We start from the raw sequence: 20,787 nt of genomic DNA on the forward strand, positions 1-20,787 counted from the left end.
GAAATTATAAATTTTCTCTCAAACGGCACCAGTCTAATTGCTACTCCAAAAATCATCAAAGCATTATGTTGTCAGAACCATAAACAATGAAATGAAAACAAAGTCCATCAAGAAAAACAATCGCTGTGAAATGTAAACCTACAATAACTTTTGTAATCACGATTCACGATACTGAGATTTGAGTTTTTTGTTTTTTAAAATGTGTTTATTTTGAAGAGACGACAAGTAAACAGTACTTTTTTATTTTTAAGTAAGAGCGAACCATTCGGGTGATATTCTAAGCAATTACACTAGAATAAAAAAATACACTAACAAAAAAGATATCTTTGTTTTCTAAACTATTAAGACACTGAAATCTTAATAGTTATATATATATATATATATATATATATATATATATATATATATATATATATATGTATGTATATATATATATATACATACATATGTATATATGATGCTGTTATATATATATATTTATCCATCCATCCATCCGTTATCTATACCGCTTATCCTCACAAGGGTCGCAGGCGTGCTAGAGCCTATCCCAGCTGTCTTCGGGCAGTAGGCGGGGGACACCCTGAATTGGTTATAATATATTTATTAATCTACAATTTAGAAGGTTGTATTGTCATCCAATCAGAATTTCCACTATGTGTTGCCAAGGACAATGATCTTTCTGGCTTGGCAGAAAGTCTTTGACTACTGCATAGTAAAACGCTGAGCAAGAAATGTCATAGTTGAGGCTCAAAATGAGCTCACCTTTAATAAGTTCAGCAGAAGATTTTCACATATTTGTCCACTTACTCTTCATAAATGAGAAAAATAATGTAAACAATTTTTTTACATTTTTTTTTTACTATATTTATAGTTAAATTATAGTATATCGACTGGCTGTATAGTAAATAATATGCATCTGTTTTTGAACTTGTAATAAATGTAAGGCTGTGTGTGTATTCTTTATCTATTATTCATCAATTTATTACTTTTATGTATTATTAATCTATTTAACGTACTTGTCAATCAATTGTACTTTTTTTGTTCCACCCTAAAATTATTATATGTTGTTTGTCCATACAATGCTGACATTCATTGCACATTCCCATATTAACCTTGATCGGAGGGTTAAAAAACAAATAATTCTTTACATACCATATCTATCTCTGGCGTTGCCTGGTGGACAACAGATTTGTCAAACTGCTTTGTTGACTTTCGTAATCTACGCAAGCGACAATTACCTCGACCAATAAGATAAGCGGATTCTGTATCATAATATGCACGAATGTGCTGTCAGCTCATTGGTCACAGAGCAGGGGAGGGCTTAAGACCGTTACCGTAAATTGTCATATAAAGGGAACTGTTGTTCATTAATTCCATCGACATTTTACAGATTATTTTTTTACTCTGACGATATTCAGGGACAAGGTGCGTCCCTTTACAACTCAATACGGGACGCATACTTAAGTTCCTAAGTACGGTACGATTCCGTTTTTCAAGGGACGTTTGGCAACTCTAATAGGACGGCTAATAGCATCAACTAGCTTCAGGTTGTTTAAACAAAAAGTGTTTGCGCAACAACATTAGCTCCTTACTCTGCGCCCAGCCTGCATAGAGCTTCATGTCGTGGGTTTGCCTCCCAAGCAGTCGCATGCGTTATCCGACACCGCTTGCAGCCGCCAGAGAGTGAGGGTAAGCCCTCATCGAACAACCTTCAATGTTCAGCGAACATAAAGTTCCAGCGAGGCTGACGCCACAACCGAGTGTGGCCGCATTGGAACGTACCTTTTCGGCTGTTTACGTTCCAAATTGGACGGCATGTTGTCGGTCGTAAAACTGGGGCCATTCCTCATCCAAATAAATGTGCACCTCTACTCATTTCCACTGCAGCCTCTGTAAATATCCTGACTGGTGTTTAATGCCTCGCCCGTCGTAACTGTAATTAGCAAAGAAGCAGTGTTTTTTTTTTTTTTTTTTTTTTTTTTTAAGCAAAGAAGCAGTGTGCGCTTGTCCCAGCCCAAATCTATGTAGCTCTGCTCACTTCCACATTTCCTCATTCTCATATAAATCAGCCACTGAGCAGTTAATCCTTTTGATATGTTGAAGTGGGCGTTAGTAGAGATGTCCACGTAAATTTTGGCGCCAATTGATCGCCGTTTTTGGACGTTACAAGCAATGAAAGTACAATGATTTCCAATGGAGAGTTTGGAATTGGTTACTCCCGTGACTCCGACCGAACAAGGATAGAACGGTAGGGGGCGCGGCCATTGGCCTAATTAACGAGAGGCGTTATTCATCTAGTCACTTATTTCCTAATTTCTCCAAAATGAATTGAAAAAATAGAAAATGGCAACTCTTTTCATTTTCCTGATTAAAAAATATATCAAATGAACTTGTTAGTGAAAAGATGGCCATCCGGCCCCACAGTAACTTTAAGAACTGTAGGGGGAGTATGAGTTATCTGCTACATTACATACATGCTACATTAAGCTGTACATGAAGTTGACAGTCCTAGTGTATACAGTAGTTGCAGAGCTGGGCACTTGACCCTTTTTGCCGGTCCGTCCTCCATCCGTGACCTGGGTATACTTCCGTCCTCGTCCCTTCCTCTCCTTATTCATAAAAATTATCATCTGCCGACCCCGTCCGTTCTCGTCCTTTTAAAGTGCTTTTGCCTTGTGTTTGTCTACTAAACCGTCAATTGATCTTACACTTTCAGCGTACATGTCGGAGGTTACTGGCGGTATATGATCTACCCAGCTGGGGCCGCTGTGAGCTGGCACTATCTCTTCTTCAGGAGCACAATGCCCCTTACTCCCTGGAGGATGTAGTACAGGCCGTACGGGAGTCTCATGACAGGGAGTTCATCAAAAGAGTCCTGGCCAAAGAATGTCCCATCTGCCTGTCTGTTTTTCCCCATAGTAAGGTAATGAGTGTGTGTTTGTTCTCTTGTTCTCTTTGTTGAGGTATACATCGGTCTGTATTTTAACTCACCTTGATGGAAGGCAGTGACATGTTAACTCAGATGTTGTAGCTTCAATGAGTGCGTTTCTAAACGGGTTTTTGTTGCCCCCTTTTCAGATGCAGTCCCTGACATCGTGCCAGTGTTCCGTGTGTTGTGGTTGTTTCCAGCAGCATTTCACCATCGCTGTCAGGGACAAACATATCAGAGACATGGTGTGTCCAGTCTGCTGGGAGCCCGACATCAATGACCCTGAGGATCTCAACAGCTACTTCTCCACCTTGGACATCCAGGTAGATTTATATCAACACAGGATTACATTTCTATTTATTATACAATGCAAGCATTAAAGAACAAACAGCATTCCGATAAAGAGGATTTGCTGATAAAGGTTTACGTTTATTTGAATGAAAAGTGTCCAAACCTTACATCACACTCCGTTCAGTCCTTGTCACTTTCCACAAATTCACAGATAATCCCAAATGTAGACATCCATGTATGAGGCTCCTCCTCGCCGTAGCTCCTCAGCACTCATCAGATATTCAGTCCAACTGGTGGTCTCAGAGATCATGCTGCAATTTGCGCAACACTCCCGGTGATTCTGAAGGTGCCACTTGTTAGGGTGTTTTGAGTGGCCCTGGATCAGGTGCTGGGAGCATGACAGCGTTCTTTGTGACTGTGTAAGTCAGCTAATCCTTTTCTGGTAACAGACTGCTCCTCCTCAGAGTCACTCTGTGGTTCAGTCTTTAATGCATGTTTCCGCTACAGCTTGTCACACCATAGGATGGTCAGGGGAACCATTTTCCTGTGGACCTGTGTTATTGATGCAGCACAGGTGGTCCTGATGTCTACAGAAATCATATGCATCTGTCAAATGGACCACATAGGAAGCTGGTCTGATTTGTTTAGGAACTGAATTGAACAACAGAGTAGTTATTGTTACTGCTGAAGTTCCTCACATAGATGACATCATCAAGCTTTAACTGTCTCTCTCGTGAAGGCTGATCATGACCATCCTACTATTTGTGAGGCTCCTATATATCACGCCATGACCATTTTGCTTCCCTGAATATTTCCTGTGACGGACATTGGACATACGGCACAAATCGCATCTCGTATTGGTTCAATACGGGCCATAACATCTAACGACCAAATATGGAATGATTCCATATTTTATCCCATAAAATTTATGGGATGGTTGGCAACCCAACATGAGGGACAATGTTTGGACGTGGTCTCAAGCAACGCTATTGGCCTACATTGACCAATCCGATATTGGCCAACTAGGACCGATGTTTACCCCCTGTGGCGTCGGACCTACTGTCGGCATGTCGCACTGGAAAAATACACCGCAACAACAGAGAGCGACGCTGACCATTAAAGTAACTTCTGCACATGCGTGAGATGTAGTACCCCTCCATACCATCGGTGGCAGTAGTCACTATTCCTCATGGTTAGAAAAAGCCAACCGGGAAGCTATTGGCCGGGGGCGGATTATAAAAACGTAAACAGTGCATTCAACTATATTTTTCGTTCACAATGAACTCCCACGTGAAGCAAACCCTCATGCTCTTGACACAGTATCGTGAAATATTTACATTGTCAACTCTTGCTCTTGTACTTGTAAGATTAAGGCAGCAAAGGTGTGCTCACTGTTTATCTGCATTTGTCACTTGCTGTTATTGCTCGGTGCGCTGATTTGCCAGATCAGAGAGGCCAAATGTGCGGACTCACAACGCCGATTCAACATGTTGAAACGTCCACCAGGCGCTTCCTGACGGGGTCCGATGTTACGACGGTGTTAGCTATATCAATCAGATGGCACAATCCGACGCTTATCGACGTCCGACGTCGGATCGGTGTATCTAGGCCTTATGACAAAACCTTTAAAAGGCCGTTAATGCTCCTAACCCTTCATTTTTGCTGAATTAACGCAATTCTGCAAGGTGGGCCAAAATATATCCACAAAGATATAATGCCAGTTATAGAAAGCATTAGATTTTTGTTGTTCCTGCTGAGGGTGTCTCAGCCAGTTATTAGGTTTAGGGGCCAATCACTTTTTCCACACAGGGCCATGTGTAGGTTTGTATTTTTTTTCCTCTCTTAAAGTGGAAATCAACCCAAAAATATTTTTTTCAAGAATATGTTCCCAGCAGGACCTCTAGTTGAAACACGGCATTCTGATTAATATTGCGTTTGTGGAATATGAGTTAAGCAGCAAAATCCACCCGTTTTTAGCTAGCTCAAGGGGACATCATGACATCACAACTGCTCAGGGCTCAGGTAACGACCAATCACGGCTCAGCTTCAGAAAACAGGTCAGCCGTGGCTAAAAACGGGAGGATGAACTCTCCTCATATATATATATATATATATATATATATATATATATATATATATACTTCTCATAAAATGTGAATTTTATGAACGAGTTCCGTTCCTACACTGGCGATGTAACACGAATACTTTCAGATTGGCTCCACACCGCTGGTGATTCACAAGCGTCTAGCTCACTAGCACGTTGAAGGCTATCGCTATGAAAAAGAATACAAATGAGAGTTTACCCTGTCGCCAAAAAGATGTGACAACTACACGATACGAACAGGATTTTCTTATCCTCAGACCCACTTTATCTGGGGAAAAAAACCTTCTCAATACTACAGCACCTACTGTATGGTTACGCGAATACAGGTGCAGTGATGCAAGAACAGTCAGAATCCTGAATAGCATCCCGTTAGAGGAACTAAATTATTTCTTTATAGTTGTAACACACCCTTCCAAATATACAGGCTACACCTTAGTAGGTACATGGCTATTTCAACATTATTGTTAAAAAAAACATTATCACTACAATATTTTCTCATTTGTATTATGTTTACAGTATATGTTCACATTTCCATATCCTGTGTCTGTGACTATAAATGTGTATTTCAGCTGAGAGAATGTCTGGAACCCGAAGTATATGAGCTCTTCCATAAGAAGCTGACAGAGCAGGCCCTTATTAAGGACCCAAAGTTCCTGTGGTGTTGCCATGTAAGTTCTTCAAGAGTCATGATGAACTCAATGTTTAGTGGGGGGAAAAAAGTACCATCGACATCATGATCTCTCTTCTTTACAGTGTTCGTATGGGTTCATCTACGATGGAGATCAGCTTAAAGTCACGTGTTTTCAGTGTCGCAACAGTTTTTGTGCTCAGTGCAAAAAGCCTGTAAGTATTAAATCGAAAGTTTGTCTTTTTGGAACACTAAAGTTGATCTTTCTTACTTCATACCCGAAGCTGCCATACAGTATATATTTCCTAATATTGTGGCCTCCATTCGTAATAGGGCTGTCCATTCCTCAGTTAATCTCCAGTTGCTTCATCTACTTAAATAATTTTCTCAGAAAAAAAAAAAAAAATAGGCAGTTCCACTAGAGCTGTAAAAACCTTTGCTATAAGTGATTCACAGGTTTGGTTTGCGTTGGCATGATTCAGTACAGTACTCCCCTCTCCATCGCGGGGGTTATGTTCCAGACTTCCCTTGCAATAAATGATATTCATGATATAGAAATACCCTATTAAATACTCTATTGGGCATGTGTTTATAGCATTTATGGCACCTAATTTTTTTAAGGTCTTTAAAGGGGAAATCAACCCAAACTCATTTCTTTCAAGAATATTTTCCCAGCAGGCCCACTAGTTGAAAAATGGCATTCTGATTAATATTGTGTTTGTGGAATATGAGTTAGGCAGCAAAATCCATCCGTTTTTAGCCGTCTTTAAAGCATCACACCAATGGAGATTCATTTCCCTTCATTCTATTAGGCATTGAGTTCCCCTGGCATGATGATCAATGTGGAAAATGGGAAATTACATTTCTTGGCGTTATTGATGCAAAATTATGCTGGAAATCTCAACTAGAAAATGTCAAGTAAAGTAAGTAAAATATCTAAAATTATAGCTATCCTTTATAAAACCAAAGATCTCCTAAAAAAGGAATCATTATGTAAATTATGCTGTTCATTATTACTGCCATATCTGACTTATTGTGTGGAGATATGGGGTGTGAGAGCGAGTGCTTTAAAGTAGTTAGCTATGTATGGGGTTAGATCGATGCCACAATTACGTAAGCGTAATGTCAAATACCGCGTACAAAAATGTGTTTCGTGCATATGTAATGTGAAATACAATGTACAAAAGAGTCTCGCGTCTATGTAATGTGAAAGACCACGTACAAAAAGCATGTTTTGTTCGTTCAAAACTGTGTTTCGTGTGTACAAATCCGTCCCCAAGCACGCACAAGACAGTTTTTTACGCTTGCTTCTCGCTACTACGCGTACAATACGCTGATTCACGGTTGCGATTCAGGTGTTCTAATTGTGCCACAATTCTTAACCAATCAGGAGTCGGACAATGGGGCTAATTCCTATTGGCTGTTTTCTATCCAATCGAATTTTACAGCAGAAAGTACGACATCCAGGAAGCCTCAAACACAAACAGCCGATGGAAGGGTGTGGTATATTGTTGTGGTAATAATTAAAAAATATTTTTTTCTAAGTATCTTTGTTTGGTTTAACGTAATTGTCCCTTGAGACACCAGCAGTTTTTTTTCTTTTTCTTTTTTTCTTAGTTACAGTTGTATAGTATACAGCAAATCAGAATTAGCCCTACTGTCCGACTCCTGATTGGTTAAGAACAGTGGCACAAATATAACACCTAAATCTCAAGCGTGAATTAGCGTATTGTACTTGTAGTAGAGAGAAGGAAGCAAGCGTAAAAAAACTATCTTGTGCGTGCACGAGGACGGTTTTGTACACGCGAAACAGCTTTTGAACGCACCAAACATGCTTTTTGTACACGCAAGACACTTTTGCATGTGGTAATTCACATTACATACACGCGAAACACATTTTTGTACGCGGTATTTGACATTAAGCTTACGTAATTGTGGCATCGATCTAACGCCATAGCTATGCGCATGACGTTTGATAATTTCTGATTAGAGAATTACTGCGCATGCGCTACTGAACTCGTACCCCCTGCGCAGAGTGCAGACACAAAGGAGTGGACATTGAACAGTGTGGTGGTAGTAACGGAGCAAAACAGCTTTTGAACGTTTCAGTAGTTTAATTACATGTTATCCTCCCTTTGTACTGAACGACATTGCTCACTTTGTTGGATTGCAAAACCTTCAATACAAGAAGATAAAAAGTTCCTTTTAGTCCGTGTGAGTACTTGAATGAATATGAAACCTGTGGATAAAAAGATGTGCGGCTATGGACGAATCAGAACCGTACCATAGACTGCCCACATTGATGAACAAAGGCTGACGGTAAAACTGAATTTCTGCCATTACATTAGTCAAAAACTGGCTAGAAGAAGACAACGCTGCTAACTGTGAAGAAAACAGCTACTGGAAAAGCTAATCAACGAAGCCCGATGCAGAAGAGCATGGAGATAGCAACAATTAGCGTGTGCCCTCGATGACCCCAATACGTCACGTTTTCAGCCTACCGTGGATCTAAAGTGGACCAATCGTCACTAGCTAAACTCAAGAACGCACTGTGTCGCGCAAACATCTGTTAATGAACAATGGAAGCCAGCGGCAAAATGCTCGTCAATGAGACTTAAGCTAGAGGAAGGAGCTCAGGGTGCAACAACCCATTCAGGCCGCAAGAGGGAGATCACACCTAAAGCATTAGAAGACAAAATAAATGGCCTTATTAATGCACGTAGAGGAAAGCTGAGACAGTTAACAAAGAAATCCAATGAAATAAAACCTGCTATAGGAAATGAAGAGGAAAATGTGCCTGATATAAATGTTGTGCAAAAGGAATTAATAGAATGTGGTTTATGAATTCAATCAAATTAACTATGAAGTGCTGTCATATCTCAAACCTGATGAAAGGGATGCAGATCAAGATTTCTGGTTTATGCCTAAGGCTGAGGCATGCCACCAATTTATAAACAACATGGAAGCATGGATTCAGACTGCAAAAAATAACAATGAGGTGACTGCAGAAGATAGTGTGCCAAACACTGGTCTATCAAAAGTGACATCTAGAACACCAAAGCTTTCTTCTACTACATCCTCAGCACGTTTAAAAGGGCAAGCCAACCGAGCTGCATTAATGGCACAAGCAGCAAGCCCTAAAAGAAAGGCAAACACTAGAAAGAAAAGCACATCTTAAAAGCTGAATGGGAACAGTTGGAAAACTAAACAGTTTTAGCTGCTACCAATGCCAAGATCAAGGTGTATGAGGAATGTGAAGAGCAGCAAAGAAAGTCTGCTGTAAGCATGCCTTGCCACGCAAAAGATGAGCTATTAGGTGGATATGGGCTTGCATATAACCCACACACCAAGCCACAAAGAAAGACATCAATGTTTCAAAGTAAAAGCAGCTTGGCCTTGCCACCTGGTGCTATTCCCAAGCAAAGAGATACACCCCAGCTGTTGAGACGCAAAAAAGAACCAAGTAATGAACAGCAATTACAACATGATAGTCCATGACGTAATGACAGTGCAGCAGATATGCATCAGCCCATGCAACGACAGACTGACGTTACTGGAATGCTCGCTAAAAACCACGAACTGTTTCGCTTGCCACAAAGAGAAGTGCCAGTGTTCAGTGGAGAACCACTAGGGTTCAGATCCTTTATGAGAGCCTTTAATCATACTATTGATGCTCGAGCCGACAGCAACACAGATAAACCATACTTAGACTAGTATACCAGAGGTGAGCCTCGGGACCTCGTGAAGAGCTGCCAACATATGACTGCTGCGTGCGGTTATGAAGAGGCGGTGAGGCTGCTTCACGACAGGTAAGGAGACTGGCTGAAAATCGCCATAGCTTTAATAAACAAGGCTTGCAAGTGGCCGTTGATAATAACAGAAGATGGGAAGGCTTTGACCGCGTTCTCAGTGTTTCCGGTGAGCTGTCGCAACGCTATGGAAGATGTGGATTATATGGAAGAAATGGACAATCCAACAACGATGAGGGCAGTCATTGCCAAACTGCCATTCTAAGTGAGGTAAAAGTGGAGAGTCCATGCATATGACCTACAAGAATGGCGTGGTACACGAGCCAAGTTTACAGACCTAGTGCACTTCATCGAGCGCCAAGCTAAGATCACGTCTGATCCTCTTTTCGGAGACCTCGACAGCACAGCAGCTGAAAAGAAGGACACTAAGAACTAAGAAGCCCCCCAAACAAAAGGACACAAAGCGGGGAAGCAGCTTTGCAACCAACGGCGAACAAGTTGATGATGAACAAAGCAAGTCATCAAAGTCAAAGAATGATGCTTCATCCTTCAACCGGGCCTTCACAAAGCCATGTGTTTTCTGTAAGAAGGGACACACAATGGAAGAGTGTCATAAATTGAGAGAAAAAACACATAAAGAAAGAGTGGAGTTCCTAAAGAAAAACGGCTTCTGTTTCGGCTGCTTGGTGAAAGGTCACCTTTCGAAGGAGTGTGAGAAGAAAATGACGTGTGAACACTGTTCTCTGAAGCATCCCAGTGTGCTACATTTTGTAAAGCAAGACAAAGGAAAAGAGAAGACAGGTGAAGTTGCTTCAGAAGATGTCCTCAACTACCAAGAAAATGGAGCCAGTGCAGAGCCTCCCCAACACGAAGAGACAAGCGGCTGCACTGTGGCCGGAGACGATTGCACGTTCGCTATTGTGCCCGTCAACGTTAAAAGCAAACAGAGCAACAAAGTTGCATTGTGTATGCGACTTTGGAGGTGTATGCATTCATGGGCCCGGGCAGCAGTGCAACGTTTGGTACACAGACACTGGCTGAGCGGCTGAATGTCCAGGGGAGAAGGATGGAGCTACTTTTAAGCACCATTACCGCAAAGAAGCGAGTGGAGAGCTATATTCTTACTGACTTGGAGGTCAGTGGGTTGGAAGAGAATAACTTAATTGAACTGTCCGAAGTGTTCACACAAAGGAGCATCCCAGTCTCCACAAAGAATTTTCCACAACAAAAAGACATTGACAAATGGCCATACCTAAGCGAAGTCAGGTACCCCGTATTACGCCGAAGTAGAACTCCTCATTGGAGCAAGAGAACACAAGCTACAGGAGCCATGGAAAGTAATCAATAGCCAAGCCAGCGGACCATATGCAGTCAAAACTCCACTTGGTTGGATTCTGAACGGCCCACTCGAGAAGCCTAACAACACCACAGCTGACAGTAATGAACATCCAGTGAACAGAGTTGCTGTGGACAACGAGAATATACAACAACTGCTTCTTCAATAACGACGACTTTCCAGAGCGGAAGTGCGACGACAAGTCATAGATGTCACAATAGGATAACCGATTTCTGGAATTCGTTTCAGGCTCTGCTTGCCACATGGATGGACATTGCTACATACATCTACCGCTGAAGAAAGCAAATGCCAAACAACCGAAGTGCTGTCGTGCAACGAGCACAAAACCTCAAAACTAAATTGAAGAAGAATCCTGAACTTCATGCTGAGTACACCAGCTTCATGAGCGAAATGGTGAACACAGGATACGCAATGAAAATACCACAAAGACAGCCGTGCCGCTAGGACGGCCTAGTATGGTACCTTCCTCACCACGGGGTACTCCACCCGCAAAAGAAAAAGCTCCGTGTGATTTTTGACTGCGCGGCCAGCCATCAAGGAGACTCATTGAACAACGAACTTCAAGGACCAGACTTAACGAACACCTTGATCGGAGTCTTGACTCGCTTCAGACAAGAGCCAATCGCCGATATCGATGGTATCGAAAAGATATACAATCAAGTGCGTGCTCCTGAAGAAGACACCAACCTCGTGCGTTTCCTGTGGTGGCCTGAGGGAGAACTCACCCAGGATGTCACTGAGTACAAGATGATCGAACACCTCTTCGGCGCAACCTATTCACCGAGCTGCGCCACGTTCGTTCTTCAAAGGACAGGTTCCCCCTGAGGTTGTGGATACAGTCCTCAAAAACCTTGACGTAGACGACTGTTTAAAGTTAGAAGCCACCGAAACCCAAAAGCTATCCACCTGAGAGAAGACCTCACAGAGATGTATGCCGACGGAGGTTTTCGCTTGACAAAATGGGCAAGTAATAGTCGTAAACTGCTTGCATCTGTTCCAGAAAGCGAGAGAGCAAATAAGCTGAGAGACCTGGACCTGACCCACGATGCTCTTCTTGTGGAAAGGGCCTTAGGAGTGTTGTGGTCCATCGAGTCAGATTAGTTCAAATTCAGGATCAATCTAAAAGACAGACCCGTCACAAGACGAGGAATCCTCTCAGTCACAAGCTCGATTTACGATCCACTTGGTTTCCTCGCCCCGGCCATCCTCCCAGCCAAGATGGTCATGCAACAGCTGTGCAAGGAAGGCCTCGCGTCGGACAATGAAATTCCAGAACAGCTATCACAAAGGTGCAACAAGTGGCTACAAGAGCTTCACCAACTGTCATGTCATGTCATGTCATCTTCCAAACCGCTTATCCTACATAGGGTCGCGGGGAGTTGCTGGAGCCTATCCCAGCCGTCAATGGGCGAAGGCAGACTACACCCCGAACTGGTCGCCAGCCAGTCGCAGGGCACACATAGACACTGTCACTGAGCGGGAATCGATCCCACGCTGCCCGCACACAACTCAGGCGTGTGTACCACTACACTATCAGCGGACTCAGCTTCACCAACTGTCAGATGTGAAAATCGCCAGATGTATGAGACCAGTGGACTTTGTACCAGTCATAGAAGCCCAGCTTCATCACTTTTCTGATGCATCCGAGAATGATTATGGAACAGCCTCTTACTTCAGACTAACTAGCGAAGATGGACGGGTCCACTGCGCATTCATGACGGTAAGATAACGCATAGCCCCAATAAAGCAAACAACCATTCCACGAATGGAATTGACAGCAGCTGTTGTGTCTGTCAACATAGAAAAGGTGTTAAGACGAGAACTTCAGATGGCTTTGCATGATTCAACATTCTGGACTGACAACATAACAGTGTTGAAATATATAGAGAATGAAGCCCTCCGTCTCAAGACCTTCCTAGCCAACCACGTCGCTACTATCAGAGCAGCTACAAAGCTGCACCAATGGAGGCATGTCAATACCTCCCCATCCGATTGTGCGTCCAGAGGGCTACCCCCCACCAAGTTTATGAACAACCCGAGCTGGTTTCATGGTCCAGCTTTCCTAGGAGAACCAGAAAACCAATGGACGAACAAACCTGATCAAGTGACGAACAAAGAAGACAGCGAGGTGAGACACGTAGATCTCACACATGCAGTTGAAGACAGAGAAACCGTGAATAAGTTGATCAACTACTATTTGAGCTGGTACAGGTTGAAGCGGGCCGTCGCCTTGATTCTCAGATTAAAGGATATTCTGCTACAGAGCTGCAGAGAAGCCAAGATGGATTTACAGACAGACCCCAACAGCCAGACACTGTATTGCATCTGCTATGCCAGAGCATATGAAGCATTCAGTCATCATCCCAAAGGACTCACACATCACCACATTGATCCTGAGAGACACTCATGAAATGATTGGACACCGTGGACGAAACTACATGCTCTCAAAAGGACGTCAATGGTTTTGGATACCTTCAACGAACTCAATGGTGAGGAGGTTTTTATCAAAGTGCGTGGTCTGCAGAAAAGTAAAAGGCAAGACCCTTCAACAAAAGATGGAAAACCTTCCTCCAGACAGAATAGTTCCTGACAAACCCCCTTTCTCAAACGTAGGGGTGGACTATTTCGGTCCGTTCGACGTGAAACAGGGCCGCACCCATGTCAAAAGGTATGGCGTTCTTTTCACTTGTCTCACTACGCGAGCAGTGCACATTGAAGTTGCTCACTCGCTGGACACTGACTCATGTGTGAATGCAATCCGTCGTTTCCTGTGCAGAAGAGGGCAAGTAGAAGTTATGCATTCAGACAATGGGACTAACTTTGTAGCCACTGAGCGTGAGCTAAGAGTCTATTCAGCAATGGAATCAATCAAAGATCCCAGACGCACTAATGCAAAGAGGAATCCAGTGGATTTTTAACCCACCTGCTGCCTCCCATTTCGGGGGAATGTGGGAAAGACAGATCCATTCTGTAAGAGAGGTAATGAGGTCTGTGCTCAAGGAACAAACCATCAATGATGAGTGTCTGTAAACATTGCTGTGTGAAGTGGAATACATACTGAATGACAGACTGCTCACAACAACAACAAACGATCCCGCAGACCTCGAAGCATTAACTCCAAATCACTTATTACTGATGAAGACACATCCTCTGATGCCGCCTGGATATTTCAGTAAAGAGGACTCATATACATGCAAAAGATGGAAGCAGATTCAATACCTAGCAGATTTATTCTGGAAGCGATGGGTGCGTGAGTACCTCCCGCTCTTACAAGAACGTCAAAAGTGGACGCAACTCAAGAAGAACCTGTCTTACTGGAGACATTGTCATGATCATGGATGAATCAGCGCCCAGGTGGCTCATGGTTGCTGGGAAGAGTGACTCGTATTATTGCTGATGCACAAGGGCGCGTGAGGCGCGTGATGGTCAAGACAAAGACAAACACCCTGAAAAGACTTGTTGACAAGTCATGTCTTATCTGTGAGGTGGACAGTTACAGGACTTTCTCTTTATTGATTTAGTTTATCAGTTGTACATTGTACATCTCTGTATGGCATAGCTCTAATTTGTTTTTTTAAGTAATTGTAAGCCTGCTTGCCTTCCAATTAGAGGCCGGAAATGTGAGAGCCACTGCTTTAAAGTAGTTAGCAGAGCTGGGCAGTCCGTCCCGGGGCCGGACCAGTCGGACCCTCCGGCCCGGCCGGATACCCATTTTTGGGGCGGTGGGTGGGGGCTGACAAATTTTTTAAAAATGGCTGGACTAAGCATGGCCGGAAGTGGATTTTAGTCCGGCCCACTAATCGGCCCTCATGCGTGTGACGTGCTCGCGAGGTGGCCAAATTTCATCTCAGCCTACTCAGTGAAAGGCTTCTTTTTAGGCTGTTGCGATGACATACAGTTTCCCACACGGAGGAGAGAATGCACCACACAGCTCGTTGCTGCTGCAAAGCAAACTAGGCAGCGGTGTATGTGTAAAAAGAAGCTACACACCCACGTTCCCCCTTAGCCGCCACCTTCCAGATCGTTTCCCCAATAAAATTAAATGCATCGTCTAGTCATCTTGGTCCCTTTGTGGTTGTAGCAGGCATGATATCCATTGTTGTCACTGTCTTTTTGAAGCGACGCCCCCCGACTTGGAACGTAACTTTTTCAAAACAACTTGTGTCCACGAGTATAGTCAAGCTACGCGCAGCACTCAAGGATGATGCCGGCAATGCTCGACGTTCACAATGTAAGTAAGCACACGCAGCAGGGTAAGTACTACTGGCGCGTTTGAAGCATCTCTACAGCATGTTTGAATAGTAAATTAGCCAGCTAATGGCCTTTAAATAAACCGTTTCCGTTAACATCTCTGTCGTGGCGGCGTCATGCACTTTTTGGGGGGGGCGTAACGGGTCGGGGGGTGATAATTTATATGAATACGGGGGGGGGTCGAGGCCGGAAGGGGACCCAGGTCAAGGTGGAGGGTCACGGCCGGACCGGCAAAAAAGGGTCAAGTGCTCTGGTAGTTAAGTATGCACATGACGTTTGATAATTTCTGATTAGAGATTTACTGCGACTTTGATCATCTCTGTATTTTATAGCAATTATTGCTATCCTTTATAAAACCTTTATATCTTTTATCCAGAGCTGGGCACTTGACGCTTTTTTGTCGGTCTGGCCGTGACCCTCCACCCTTGACCTGGGTACCCTTCCGGCCGCGATCCCCGCCCTTATTCATAAAAATTATCACCCAACGCCCCATTCCGCCCTCCGGCCCCCTCCCAAAAAAAGTGTCCGTGATTGACGCCAGCGCGGGACAGATGCTAACGGCAGAGGCTTTTTAAGGATCATTAGCTGGCTAATTTACTATTCGAACCCACTGTGGGCACGCTTCAAATGCGGCAGTAGTACTTTACTACTTACCCAACTGCGTGTGCTTACTTCCATTGCGAGCCCCGGGGTAGGTTTTGTCGTATTGTATAATTATTTGGGTCCAACAGACGGCCAGAAGTCGCATTCAACAAGTTATTTATTTTCCACACTTCCCTTCGTTCATGGCCTTCAAAATAAAAGCATTCCAGCAAACCACTATACACAGCAGGTTTGCTACGGCGTATTTCCGGAAGTAGAAGACACCAGAAGAAATGCATGAACTCCACCTTGATGTAGGCGGGGTCATACTTGAGTGCTGCGCGCAGCTTAATATACTCCCAGACACCCGTTAAGTTCCATGTCGGGGGTGGCGCTTCAAAAAGACAACGACAACAATGCATATCGTGCCTGCTACAACCATAAAGGGACCGAGATGACTAGACCATGCATTTAATTTTATTGCCAAACTAGTTTGCTTTTGCAGCAGCAACGAGCTGCGTGCTGCATCCTCTCTCTCCTCTCCGTGTGGGAAACTGTATGTCACCGCAACATGTGACTTAATGGACCAATCAGTGCAGCAACAATTCCTGATGGGCAACAGCACAATGTGTCGGCCACGTGAATCAATGCGGCAGTTGTCGCTCGCGCCAACGCGTCAGTAGAAAGAAGCCTAAAAAGAAGCCTTTCACTGAGTAGACAGAGATGAAATTTGGCCGCCTTGCGACCACGTCAAACGCATGAGGACTGATTAGTGGGACGGACTAAAATCCACTCCCGGCCATGCTTAGTCCAGCCATTTTTTTAACCATTATACTGTTCATTATTACTGCCATATCTGACTTATTGTGTGGAGATATGGGGTGTGAGAGCGAATGCTTTAGTAGTTAGCTATGAGCATGACGTTTGATCATTTTTTATTAGAGATTTGCTGCGGATGGTCAACTGAACTTGTACCCCCGGTGCAGACACAAAGGAGTAGACAGTGTGCTGGTAGTCACGGAAGCAAAACAGCTTTTGAACGTTTCGGACAGAGGGGTGATCATTTTTATGAATAAGGGCGGGGGGTCGCGGCCGGAAGGATACCCAGGTCAAAGGCGTAGGGTCGCGGCCGGACCGGCAAAAAAGGGTCAAGTGCCCAGCTCTGACTTTAAGTTAAGAGTTCCAATGACTATTATCACGTTAAAGCATTCATTTATTAACACTAACGCCACATTTTTAAAGTGTTACTGCAAAGAGCCAAATTATACATATGGATGCACATAAAATAGACCATCATATGAGCTCACAAGATATGCTATCTTAGCTGTGTATTTGTGGGGGTGTTGCTGTTTTGTTTTTGTTGTTTGTTTTTTGGGGGCAGTGGGGGTTACATTCAACAAAAACTTTAAAACCTCCTGTGTTGAACTTCATATTTTTGTTATGCTCATTTTTTTCCCTCCCATTTTAACTCGGCAGGCAGCAGTACTCAATGTTTTTTCCCTCGACCTCATGTGCATGCGTGAGATGCACGTAGCTGGTACCTCACTTGCTGAACGTAATCTGTTCAATTGCCGCATTCGGACAAGCCCTTTATCATACACGTAACAGCGTGCCCATATTTGGAAGTGCTGACATTATGGCTGACCAGGAAGTAAAAAGTGAGTCTTCTCCTACTGGTTTAAAAAATGTATCTTTCATTGTTACAAAAGAAAGCCCAGTCTTTGCTCATTTGAAAAAAAGTCAAATCAAGAGAAGACAAGCTGTATCTTTCAGTGTTACAGTAAAGGCACTTTACTTATCAAGGCTTCCTCCATTTCCCTCATGCAGTGACTTGTAAATAAGTCCGCCAAAATAGCGCTAAATCGCTTGCCAGCCCTTCTCCTATTGACAACGCTTTCTGAAGTCACAACGGCATCGCCGTAAAGTGTTTCAACCCAAGGGGATTTGCAGTCGCAGGCGGCGGCGTTGTGGCAGACGTCCGAGTACAAACAGCGCCGCCTAGCAAAGTTCTTTTCGGTGGTGATGCCCCTCACCACATACACATGAGTGCGGTTGACGGTGCGCTGCTAGTTCAGAACGTAAAGAGCCGCATGAAGCCGGGCAAAGAGCCGCATGTGGCTCGTGGGTTGGCCAGGCCTAATATAGCGCCTCCATAGTGGCGAACGCTGCAACTGTACTTAAAATATGTATAGTTGTCGCAGAGGGACATCAATCGCGCTGTGTGAGCAATATCAATCGCGCTGGCTGGAGGCGGGCACACAATGAGCTGGAGGTGGCCGCCTCTTAATTTTGAATGTTGGAAAAACCCTGTACTTTGTAACAAATGTACTGGGTCCTTTAGCTAGGTGTCGCTAACTAGTGATGCCATAGGCTGCCGCCTATGTGTAGGTTGCCGCCCTGACTTCCCGCCAGTTGGTAGCCAGACTTCAAAGGAGATGGACGTATGTTTGCAGTCCCACTGTTTTTGCTGGTCAACCATTTTAGTGACGCAAGGTGAAGTGCGGATGAATCTGCTTTGTCATGTATGATTTATCTTCTTTATTCTTTTATTTCCTTTCTTTCTTCCAATTTTTTTGTTTTTATCCTAATCTATTAATGTTCAATCAATCAATCAATCAATATACAGACTGCACAGAAATATTCCAACCCAGAACCTTTGACGGTGAGGCAGATGCGCCAGCCACATGCCCTCAAGAAACGCATCTTTGCAGAATTTTAACACAACAAATAGGTATGACTGTAATTGCATAGCAGTATTGATTGAAACCAAGAATGAAAAACCACACAAACAGAAACTGCCAGTGTGAGCCTCTTACACAAAACATTGACTAATCAATGAACTGGAACATGTTTACAATGTTCCACCCATACACATTCATTTGTATGTATAAAGACTTCCCCTGAAAAGCCTTACTTCAAATATACACTATATTGTACTGCAAATATAAAATTATAGTAACGTGATTCGAGTAATTTACACCTCAGAAACATAAAGTCTTGTTATTCTATTGTTCATCTAAAGCTAGTGAACAGGGGGCGGAGCGTAGGTATCAGCACAGAGGGGGTGGAGCATTCTCGATGGGCCTTTATGAAAGTAAAACACGTATTGGACAACACTCGCACCCCCCGACCGCTCCCTTGCCCCCGCTCTGGCTCCGCTACTGTAGTGAAGGATCTAAATCTATATGAATGGCTTTATATTAGCCAACAGGTTAACAAAAACCAATATGGCAATTACACATTTACGGACATCGCATAATCAGTTAAAAGTGTTAGTCAGTTTGCCCTGATCTGACCAAGCTGGAGAGGATCAGCCATACAGACAGCCAGCCAGGCTGGAGACCAGCCCACATTATGTTTAGATTTTGAAGACATTATAAATGTGAGGGCTGCATGTTAGACCGTGCCCGTTTTTTGCCCTCGCCCGTCTCGGGTGAGAGCATTCGCGAGGATGGAAAAGCTGCCCAGATCTGATCATTGTATGATTCCTGAACTTCAGAGATGGAAAAGAAAACAGACGAGCAAATTCAATCGACTTGTGTGAGTTTTTATTTACGTTGCTGCCTCCGCGAATCGACCTCGGATAAGCGACAGATAATGGATGGAGTGTGATACCCCCTTTTTTACATACATGTAAGATATTAAAAAAATATACTACACAAGAGAAAAAAAGACTGGGGACAAAACACAAAAAAACTAGGGAGAGGATGAAAGGTGAGGAAGATAGATTAATGGTGTATGAATGTGAACAAACGAGGTGGAGGAGGAGTTCAGTACATTATGGTAAAATCCCCAGCGGTCACATCTTATAACAGTATGAATAAGGGATGATTCAGTGCACGTCTGAGCCAACACTGTGCTGCAGTTACCGCAGTAGAGGAGGTGTCCCGAGTAAGACAATGAAAAACAAAGTCTCATTTACAGTATGTAGTGATCAGATACTAAGCAGTTGTAATAACAGCTTAGGCAGTTCAGCTCTCAGCTTCCTACACTAATTTACCGTACGGACAAAGGAATCTCATCAAGCTCGTGGGAACAGTTCCTAGACATATATTTTTTTCTGTTTCTCTTTCTTGTGTGCAGTGGGAATCTCAGCATGCTGGTTTATCCTGTGAACAATACCAGTCGTGGAAGAGAGAGAATGATCCCGAGTATCAGAAACAGGGCCTGGCTGGCTACTTACGAGATAACGGCATTAGTGCGTGTCACACACACAAACACAAAGACACTAACACTATTCTTACATGCATCATCGTCCTGGTAACTCATCATCAACAAAGTTCTCGAAAGCTGAGAGTAGAATTGAGCGATTTTAGGAAAATTTTGTATAGGGATTTTTCTGACAGATATTGCGATTTCGGTTTGATTTAAGATTTTCTGCAAATGAAGCTTCAGTGCATTTACAGTACAACATACAACATTTTAGAATATTACAGAAAATGACATCATATCATACATCAAAACTATTATTTTAATAATGCAAGTACACTAAAGAGGTTTTATGAGGGAGGCTGTCCTTCTTCCAGGTTTGAAAAGGGTTCAAGTAAAGCAAGACCTACTGTACTACTTGCCATCATGTATCAATATGCAATTATGTGTCATAGTATATAAATGTAATAAATACACAAATATTTTTTAACCCCAATTTTTGTATATGTTATTTGTACATAAATGTAAGATTATATGTAAACATTGTTCCCAAATCTTTGTAGACACTTAACTGCTTCAAACAGAGACTGAGGGGTTAGCAATATGGCCTGAAATTCATATCATGGTATTGATTGAATAATTTGATACAATAATGGTGACTGTAAAAATAATAATGGGAATATTTCTGATTGGGTTATTTGAATGTGAAAAGGAAAATATTTATAGAGTCGAACAGTAAAATATTCA

At 43.1% G+C, this 20,787-nt stretch overlaps 1 protein-coding gene across 2 annotated transcripts in view; it reads left to right on the plus strand.

Annotated features, from left to right (window-relative positions):
* rnf31 (ring finger protein 31) overlaps positions 1-20,787 on the plus strand; it is a 75,011-nt gene that overhangs the window by 35,958 nt on the left and 18,266 nt on the right. Inside the window, exons 14-18 of one of the 2 annotated variants that reach the window (XM_086043404.1) lie at positions 2,717-2,923; positions 3,079-3,252; positions 5,894-5,992; positions 6,078-6,167; positions 19,975-20,089. In XM_086043404.1, coding sequence (XP_085899530.1) covers positions 2,717-2,923; positions 3,079-3,252; positions 5,894-5,992; positions 6,078-6,167; positions 19,975-20,089 — 685 coding nt within the window. The remainder of the gene's footprint in view (positions 1-2,716; positions 2,924-3,078; positions 3,253-5,893; positions 5,993-6,077; positions 6,168-19,974; positions 20,090-20,787) is intronic. The other variant, XR_015088414.1, reaches the window with a different exon arrangement.

This window comes from Filicampus tigris, chromosome 10 (assembly GCF_054856515.1).
Source record: "Filicampus tigris isolate MCC_2025a chromosome 10, RoL_Ftig_1.0, whole genome shotgun sequence".
Lineage (NCBI taxonomy): Eukaryota > Metazoa > Chordata > Actinopteri > Syngnathiformes > Syngnathidae > Filicampus > Filicampus tigris.